General features: G+C 33.8%; 1 protein-coding gene across 1 annotated transcript; it reads right to left on the reverse strand.

The window, feature by feature from the left end:
* Window positions 1-2,186: 2,186 nt before the first annotated feature.
* On the reverse strand, window positions 2,187-8,078 carry LOC110452636. The gene is made up of 4 exons (XM_021501269.1): window positions 8,007-8,078; window positions 5,283-5,382; window positions 4,082-4,260; window positions 2,187-2,981 (listed from the first exon to the last, which is right to left on the reverse strand). Exons 1-4 carry the CDS (start codon window positions 8,053-8,055, stop codon window positions 2,686-2,688), a joined length of 624 nt encoding a protein of 207 aa, XP_021356944.1. The 5' UTR covers window positions 8,056-8,078; the 3' UTR covers window positions 2,187-2,685.
* Window positions 8,079-10,248: the final 2,170 nt, after the last annotated feature.

Raw genomic sequence — 10,248 nt, forward strand, 5'->3', positions numbered from 1 at the left:
GTGCTATATAGATATGTAGACATCAAATGTTACTTTGTTTCTTTTTATCCGCAGCTTTACGTGCCGTTCAGTAACCTGGTATCCCTGTTATGTCCTCACATTAATTGCTCTTGTGAGAGTCTGAATCCAAATGGTCCCACCGCGCCATTTATAGCAATGTGTCACCTCTTCTGAGAAATCTGTTGAATTTTAATCTTGTTCGGAGAATAATTTCCATAAAAGGGAGGAGAACAATGAGTAATACTGCCGACTCCTTTATAGAGGTAAGTATAACTTATCATCGATATAATTATACCAAATATAAGTAAGTTTACTCTATGACACAGCTGGCTGACACACTGCTGCCGACAATATAAACATAGGCATTGTGCTCGATGGGGTGGATTCTATACACAAAAGGTCAATACAGGTGAGTCAAATGAAAGTTGTAGGACTAACTGGTTGGTTTAAACTGTCTTAAGTAATGAAATACATGGCATGAATAGTACAAATCAGATAAGCAAACATGATGAGGAAATAAGTACGGTGTACTTCTATAAATCTCTCTCATCTTTCTAACAAACTAGTGGCCTTATAAATGACTAATATTTGATACTATTACAGGTACATGATAATAAATGAAGAAAGGTATGTGGTAAGGGACATGGACGCGGTAAGAAATGCATATTGATATTTCATGAAATTGTGTGCAATTATATCGTTATGACAACATTTGTTCGGTTTACACAATTCCATTTTATTAACGTATTTAACATTTCTACATGTTGAGCTGTTGAGATTCTAGTTTCTATAAAGCAATACATTAGTAGAGAGTTGGTAAGAAAGGCGGTCAAGGTATTAACGTCAAGAAGTTTCATGCTTGTGTCAATGTTTTAGGGAATGTTCGTTTGTTTCGAAGGCAGCAAGGCAAGAACAGATAGGACTATCGACAAGATTTTGAAGAAGAAAGAATAATTCAAAGAACTACATTCCATGCGAAGCCTGGCATGGTGGATCCGACCAATACGGGAACCGAAGGAAGGAATAGCAATGATATTTCTGATTTAGTAGTTCTTAAGTTTAGGAATAGACGATATATTCTTCAGGTTTCTGTCAATTTATTCCATAATTCAATACTAGCGGGGAGAAACGACTTTTGATGTTTTGATTTCTTGTTCTGTAATCGTAAATGTCGGAGTATGTTTGTGGTATAATGTATCTAAGATATGCTGGAGTCATGCGATGTATACTTTTATGTACTTGTATAGGTTTTCCAGCCAGTTTCCTTGTTTATACGAGCGGCTTCTACTTTCTAACATTTTGGACTGAGCAATAGTTATGTCGTCCCATATTCCTTTGGTCTGATGAAAGAAATGTTAATCTTTTGAAGTGATAATCTGTCAATTATAAATTAAAATTTGCGCAGTATATTTAGCTTTCCTTATACTATATTAACAAGATGATTTCAGCTCTAAGCCCAGATCCCGTCCCCAGAAAAATAAATCTATAAGTGTGTGTTAATGTCAACTTCCTTTACGATAATATAGTTCATATTCTTTTCTCTTTTAACATCCAACTATGAAAATTGTGATCAGATATTTTCATTTGAAGTCCATCATAAGTCTTCTAACGTATGATTTTCACCTATGTTTACACTGTTTAACATTCTTATAAATAAATGTGGGATTAATTCTTTTGTGTCGACTTACTGTGTATTGTGTATGTGTATTGGCTTTTACACGTTGAGTACTTCGGAATGTTCATATATGTTATTGTACCATTGTGTCAGTGTTAGTTCAAATCGATAAGTATATAAATGGTAAAAAAAGAAAAGAAAAAGAAAAACGAAAAGAAATAAGAATTTAATAAGGCACATATGAATAAAGGAAATATTAAGCGAAATATTGTGTGGTTTCAAAACGTTTCCAGTTTGATTTCTTTGTCGGTGATCTTAACTTTGTCTGTCTGTTCTTATAAACAGGTAACAGGAATTTAGACAGCTGAACTAATGTCAGATGATGATAAATGTTTAAACAAATGAAACGATTTTACTAGTTTTGATATTTTTTAACAAACAAATAATTCTCAACAGACAAAATAACCTTATAATGCAAAATATAGGATTTGCCTAACCGAATGGTTTCCGGTTATAGGTTTACTATTGAGATTCAGTAAGCTGTGATGCTAATAAACATAAACACAAGATATTTGGTATAAAATTACGTTTTTAATAATCATATAAAATACATCACTGATCGAACTGATATTTCTATTACTGATTGGATCAATCTGACGAAATCTGTTTAAAGAAATGATCTGACGTGGTTGTAGGAAGAAGAAAGTATTGGAGCATTGGAGAACATGTCACAACGATTCATTTCGTAATTTTAATTTTCCACCAAGTTCTTTTACGCTCCTTTCCTTTGTTAGAGTCATTGCTGTGATATGGTGCCACCACGCTGGTTGTAGGTTACATATGTCTCTCGAGTTTTATAGGTGTCATAGGATGACACAATTTTTATGCTGGTCGTAGGTTATATATAACTCCAGTGTTATAGATGTGATATGATGACACCACGCTGGTTGTAGGTTACATATGACTCTCGAGTTTTATAGGTGTCATAGGATGACACAATGCTGGTTGTAGGTTATATATGACTGTCAAGTGTTACATTTGTGATATGGTGACACCACGTTGACTGTCAGTTACATATGACTGTCCAGTTGTACAGGTGTCTCGGAACTGCTCGACAAGTCATGTTCCACACTTATTGATTGGTGGTTACTTGAGTAGCTCGGTGGTGCCGATGCGACTTTTCCATTTCCAGTTCCGCTTGACCCCGGAATTGGCCAAACAGAATGAACATGTCCCGATCTTAAGAGGGGTCCAGATCCGGAGGCATAATGGGTATCCTCTGAGTATTTCGGAGGCTCTGGTGTGTAGGGAGGAAGGCTGGTCGCATTGTGTAGGAACAATCTGGATTCCCCCGGGGGTACAACCACTACAGGTGTTCAGAAAATAATCATAGTATTAATAAGATAAAAGCAAAATAATCATAGTATTAATAAAAGCAAAATAATCATAGTATTAATAAGATAAAAGCAAAATAATCATAGTATTAATAAGACAAAAGCAAAATAATCACTAGAAATATATAAGAAGAAAAACAACTCTTTTAAATTTAGTATGTTGAAGAAAATATAACATATTAATGCCACCCTGGTAAAATACTAGCAGCTTCATATCAATACTGCTAGGGGATGGGGGGTTTAGCTCAGTAGGTAGATCGTCGGACAGGTGAACTAGATTTCCTTGATTTTCCTGTTTAGACCCGTAGTGGAGAGGCATTCATTAAGTAATGACCCCTGTTACATGAAGAATATAATCATCTATAAAAATATGTTTTCATTTTGCTACATATATTGTCACATGGTTTCTTTACCGAAGAATGTCTATCATTTCCCCCAGTTTGTCAACTCCCTGAGCATCTATAACACGACATAGTTTTTGGTCAGATATAAGTGGTCTGTCTCTCTACCGAATGAGCTTAAGAGAAATCTCCCTATCAAAGTCGGAAGAAAGGGGCGAGTATCTTACCAAACTATTATTATATATTGATAAAATATAATTTGGTTAAAAAGTTGTCAATAGATCTGTTTGAATCGTTCATATTCGGTTGATAAATGCATCACCTATCTGACTCATCCTTCATAAAACACTTATATCGGTAACTCGATAATGTTATAAGCACGGTGTTAAATAAGACGTTTGAAAACTCGAAAGCATTGTTTACCATGCTGTTCAACTGTAGATAGTTCTTTTTAGAGTAAAAAAAAACGGCAACTGAATTTAGATAGACGTTAAAATCTTGTAACAAACGTCTCTCGTTGTCATACCCGGTTGCATAAAATATAACTCGGAAAAAAATTACAACGAGTGCAAAAATAAACAAACTTACGGAGAGGTCGAAGCTGAAGTAACTTTAACAAAAGTAATTCCTTTTCTAGCCACTTTGTCTTGTTGTTTAAATGCCTGCTCTAGTTTTGCCTGACGATATAGATGTTAAACATAGTCATTTTAAAAGCATTAATTTCCACGTACCGTAAGTGATAGACGATGCCCTGCTGTCCCGGGGGTCGGGCGGCCTATCTCCGTTGGTGACAGGTTGTACCACTGTTCTCCTCTGTTTCTTCTTTGCCTTGCAGCAGAGGATGATCAGGATAGCAACGACGAGTATGGTTAAAGCTGCAGCCACGACCATCAACACCAACACAGTGGGACTGAATAAAATCAAAATATTTCCTATCTGTAGTATACAATTGTCATAGCGAAATATAATGTTTATCAAAGCTAAATAAAGTGTGGAGCTCTTATAATTATAATAATGTGAAGTTACAAATAGATCGTTTTTTCTTGATTTTGTATTATTTAAGGATCCATCGCCAATGTGAATCTTTAGGGCAAAACAACACTAAAAATAGATATTCACAAAAATCAATATATCAATCTAAAACTTAACAAGTAAAATGTGTAAAAGATACAAAATATCTCAAACATATCATGTCTTATTGTAAAGATCAATTTAGTGTAAATAATCATATGTCAATCGCATTGAGACTGCATATAAAACTTTTCGTAGACGGTACATTATAGAATCTCCCGTATTTGTTTGAAATAAGCGCAATCAATCCTAAGATAATTGGCTGTACGACTAGATGAATCTAAAGTACTGAGCTGTTATGATGAGAAATTCAACCCTACTACTCAATATCTTTATGATTGTATGGTAAATTATACCAGCTTATATATGGCTGTACTCATACAGTAAATTGATGTGTCATGAACCAGTCATCGCTTACACGACTTCCTCTAAACGTTGATTGACATGTCAGAGTATTGATGAATATTTAGATATGGTTACCGGTAGTATATCATTTACTTATGTATGCGAATCTTGAAAAAATATGCATTGGATGCCTTGCAGACTGTAGGCAATCAATGGTATGGACCGTTTTAAATGTAGAAAAGTTAGTCTAAATGCTTCGAAAATAAGATGGCTTGAAAATATGACGTCTTCGAAACTAAAACTGAGATTCCTTACTAAAAACGAAAATACGTCACGGCTTATTTTCGAGATATAAGGATATTCATTTAAAATAACAAAGCAATGGAATATGTTTTGAAGTACAAAAAAACCCCTAATATTTGTTTATCGACCCTACATAGTATTGGGCTATCATTATAATTCAAATAGATGAAACCAATGTAAAACTTTCCTGCGTTCATCGACTGTTCTACTCACTTGAAGGAACAACATTGTTGGTTGTCGAACGAACCACAGCAGTTATTTTCACAATACTCCACACCGTTCGTGGTAAGGCAGTACTCCTGTCCTCTCACCACTAGTCACATAGAAATCACATACAACAGTATAGCACGTGACATGTTAGCATAGATATCATATACAACAGTATATCACATGACATGGTAACATAGAAATCAAATAAACAGTATAACACGTGACATGTTCATGTTATAGGCAAGGAAGGAAAAAACTGTGCGGCAGAATATTTAGGTGACACTATAATTCTAGCGGTTTTGTTCTTAAACTCGGTTTCAAAATTTCACGATCTAAGTAAGGCGATCTATCGTATACCGCAGTATCATTTTTTGTTATGTACACATCAACCGTACAATCGATTCGATACACTCGAGTATTATTTCTATATACAAATAGGTGTGTCCTGGAAAGCCAAAAACCTAAATACGTTTATGCAGAAAGAGCTATGGCGGGTTGCTATGCCTATTTCCCTTAAGGTGTCCTCAGGTATTTTTTTATATACAGGTAGCTCTATCGGAATCCTGTGTCTAAGAATAGATTATTGTAATCAGCCGAATTCAAGGCCATTGCTATTGATGCATGCGTTTCACGATAAAGACTCAACCAAATGCTTATTTCGCGTAATTTCTATGAATTTAAAACAAATAATATGCTGTATGTAACATTCGTACAATCATTACCAACAACTTTTGAAAGGATTTAATTTTCATTACTACTGCCTGCGTCATGCCGTTAATTACTTTCTTACAAAACACTCATCTTGATTTTGTTTTTCCTGTACCTATGAATGGCAAAATGATAAAAAAAAAATAATACCATGTCTTACGCGTCTATTGCGATCCTTACTTTGTGCTGCAGTCATCCTGCATTTCAAACCAATGAAACTATCCTCAGCGATGACTCTCCCGTATTCACTTCATACCGTTTGTTTGGTCTTCTTTTGTTCTCACGCAACAATCCCACATTGTTGTTTTTTTGTATCTCAGCATCATTTGTTTGTGTTTAAATAATAGATAAAATAACTAGTGCCAATTCGAGGGTAAACAATTCATAGATAACTTTTAAGATGATGTCTTATCTACAAAGCGTTGCTGTACTGTACAAGTAACCAGTGATTTGTTGACATGATTCCATAGAAGATAAATCAATAGGTATGTAATTAACATATCAATAAAATGTACCATTGATTTGAAAAATATTGTATTAATAAATTAAGGAAAAAGATCACATGCCTTAATATTAAAAAAAAAAAACAAAAAAAAACCTGAACGAGTATTCGAACGTCACAGTTCACTCCGTCTGGTCACAAGTTAAGTGCGTTACAACTTCGGCTACATCGAACATTTAACCAAAGAAACACCTGTCGCAGTTTAAGAAACTCGCTCATCCCTGTTTTTCATTATTTTGAGCACTTTCCCAAAGGAGGACCACTTTTCCGGAATACGATTCGTTTTTGCATATTATATCACGGAATAAAAAAGCTTATTCAAAAGTTGGTCCTCGGATGGGAAAGTGTATCATTTTCATAGATATAGTGAACATGGCTATATTTGCAGTATCTTATTAACGATATCTAATGTCTCAGCAGTTCAAAAATTCATATTCAATTGGTTTTATATCTATTCTATGCATTTTCGCTGCTAAAAATTATCTACTGATTAACATTTTTTTCGTTTTCATAAATGCCGACTTAGGGAAATACGGGCAGTTTTCTGCCATCGCTCTTTAACAATTACGCTACACATTATTTTGCTGATGTTTAAAACTTCAAAAGATAGGAGGGGGGAAGGGGTTGATGTTAGGTTCATTAAAAATTTTCAGATAGTTCGGTGATGAGACAGCATAAAAGTCATACCTTTAGTTATCTCAAGATTGTCAAGAAAGTACAATCTTTTTTTTTTAAATGCTCGCTTTGTACAATTGTTAGTGCACTCGCCTTTCACCAAGACGACTTGTTTTTTTCGATTCCCCGATTGGACGTGAAAAAATAAAGGACCACCTGCCCCACTCCGGTTTCCTCCCCTAATAAGAATAACCCCTCCTGTATGGTTTCTAACGGGCCAACAACAGCGATTGATATATAACAGTATTTACTTGTTTCACAACTGTTTTAAAATGAACAGTTATACATATAAACAGTTATTTATTTATTCTAAAAAATAATTAACAATTAATTATAATCAAGGTCCTGAATAGTTTGCAGTATCATGCATGTCCTACATAATTTCCTTATTTGATAAGTTTGAAAATAGAAACATAAGTAAAATCGTGTCTGAAGATTTCTTTTACAACTATATTTATGCATTGTAGGCATTTAGAAAGAGTTAGTTTACATAGTCGCCTATATGGTGTGTAATAGTCTTACTCAGCGGCATGTTACACAAACAATGAAGATTTTAATTACATCACATTTTCTCCTATCTTCGTTATTCCACATTAACACCGGCGTGTACCCATGTATGTTTATTTACAGTGTAATTCCTTAACTGTAGATCAAGTATCAAAATCAATAATGGGTACAAACGTTAAGATATATATATTTTCATGCAATGTCTTATTTGATGATTTTTAATGATATTTATTACAAAGTCTCGGTCACGTCTAAGACATATCGTTGATATGTTTTATCGAATACAAATCAAACCTATTACATTTATAGATTTATTATAAAATAAATCTGCTTACCTGAAAACGAGAGGGTAACAGTTAAAATTGTCAGGAGGCAGGGACACATCGCCGTCTTGTTTCTTACCTCAATACACATCAATATAAACCAGGATTAGGGCATGCAGGTATGTCTGTCTGGTGTTTGTGACGTCACCATTGCCCCGTTACGTCGTCAGGGGGATCAGGTATGTAGCCTGTCAGGGCGAGTTTGATACAGATTTGCTATAGTATGTTTTATAAACACCACTGACTAACCCCCGGTGATCCATTCCCTGGACACTGATTCGTCATTCTTGACTTATCGTCCTTGCCTGCTGATTAGGGGTCATTTAATGTCCACCTCACCGGCCTATCCATCATCATTCTGGAGTCACTATAGTTGTATATAAAAAAATAAACTAGTACGACCCTGTGCATTCTGTAAGGTACAGAAAGTTTAAAAAAACACCCATGTGAGCTGGTACACCCCTGTTCATCTCCCAGTGTCGGCGGACCTTATAATAGCGTCTTTATCATTTTAAGAATATTACTTATTTCGGTGCAGTGTTTGGTATATAGTTCTATATGAAATAAATAGAATATTGAGCAGGTGGATAGAAACTTCTGGGAAATGGCACAGTTCTTCTTGAAATATGAAATCCAGAACGATTTTCCGAAAATAGGTAATACAGAAATATTTGTTCATTTTCAGCTTATTATAAAAAAAAATGTTAGTGAGAATTAGTTTAAATAGCCCTTTAGTCTGGTCATGGTTTAAACTCCCAGACTAGTTAAGCCAGTAAAATGTTTACCCCTTTTACAAATATGTTTCCATCATCGCTGAAACGTGTAACTCGGGAGTCGTGATATTTTTCTTTTGGTTTTGTATCTTCTCAGTGTCTGATAACTTTGATTGATATTTTTGTCCTGACTTATTGATGTTATGACATAGAAAGATCCTTTTATCCAGTTAGTCCACATTCGTTGACAAACGTTCTTACTTGACACACGCATGTTACATATGTATTCTTTACTTATCAGATCCATAACAACAGGTTATAAGTTTACCCTATGTCCATGCGATATATTTATGATCACCATGTTATAAGTGTGAACATGAACTAGCAGATACACAGATATAAACTTATCTTCCTCAGTTAAATTACAATATTTTTTTATTTTTTTTTTCAAATTTTAATTTTGTTTATTGATGGGAAATGAAAACAATAAAAATTGAACATATCTAGAGACAAAATCTGACAAAAGAATACAAGCATTACAATCAGAATTTCTCTGTCTTTGACAGGGCATATGTACGTAAGACATTCCGTAATTTTGTATGTTTAACATGTATGTATCCTTCATTATAATCAGAATTTTGAATTAGATGTTTTTTTCTTAAAAAAATGAAATATACGTACCCAGAACAAATATTGGACAAAATGTGTAAAGAGAAATGAATCATAACAAAAGCTTTAAGTATAGCCGGAAACGAATTTTGACAAAACATTTTATCCTTCAAGAAGATTTGGTAAGCTACTTAAAAGATATATATATATATATATACAACACAAAGAGTGACACTAGTCACGAATGCAATCGATAATGTTATTCATCCAAAAAGGCAGTATTGAGTTTGTTTTTCTTTCCGAAATGTTAACAAAGAAATGTTAGTTATAACGTATTTTATTTTAAATTTTTATTACTATTTCACTTTTGGTTTTATTTTCACAAACATTAACGACACAATATCAGTATATACACATATTTAACATTGTTATACATACACACACGTACCTACATACAAATGTGCATACCTGTACATCTAATACAGTGATAGAAAGGTCAATAATTTGATAGCATTGAATTAAATTTTATCATTTCTTACAGATATGAAAATATTCTACAACAGTTTGTATATATACCTGTTCAACATCTACTCCAAAATGTTTGACACTCATTTATCTATTTATGTTTCATGTTCATATACATAAATAATACAATATCAACATATAGACAGAACGTACTAAATACCTGTACCAGTGATACATATTTATAGCACAAGGCTTGATAGCATTTGAATTAGCTGTGCTGTTTTATCGTTTTAACATACAGAGATGAAGACAGTCTACAACAGTTTTTGTATACACAACTCTACATGACAAAGAATTTATACACATTTGTTTATTTTTTTATGTTCCCAATTATTTGTTTTGCGTTTTTATAAACATTTGTTATTCATAATTCATACCATTTTTGCACATAGAAATGAAAGGAGCTT

The sequence above is a fragment of the Mizuhopecten yessoensis genome, unplaced genomic scaffold, assembly GCF_002113885.1.
Source record: "Mizuhopecten yessoensis strain PY_sf001 unplaced genomic scaffold, ASM211388v2 scaffold6779, whole genome shotgun sequence".
NCBI classification, from domain to species: Eukaryota; Metazoa; Mollusca; class Bivalvia; order Pectinida; family Pectinidae; genus Mizuhopecten; species Mizuhopecten yessoensis.

Bases quoted from the DNA above. Each gene is read 5' to 3' on its own strand.
- LOC110452636 (XM_021501269.1), bottom strand. From the start codon at position 8,055: ATGTGTCCCTGCCTCCTGACAATTTTAACTGTTACCCTCTCGTTTTCA. The intron at 5,383-8,006 runs GTAAGCAGATTT...CTATGTGACTAG, and splicing joins TGTTACCCTCTCGTTTTCAG to TGGTGAGAGGACAGGAGTAC. The intron at 2,982-4,081 runs GTACGTGGAAAT...GAACACCTGTAG, and splicing joins GGCATCGTCTATCACTTACG to TGGTTGTACCCCCGGGGGAA.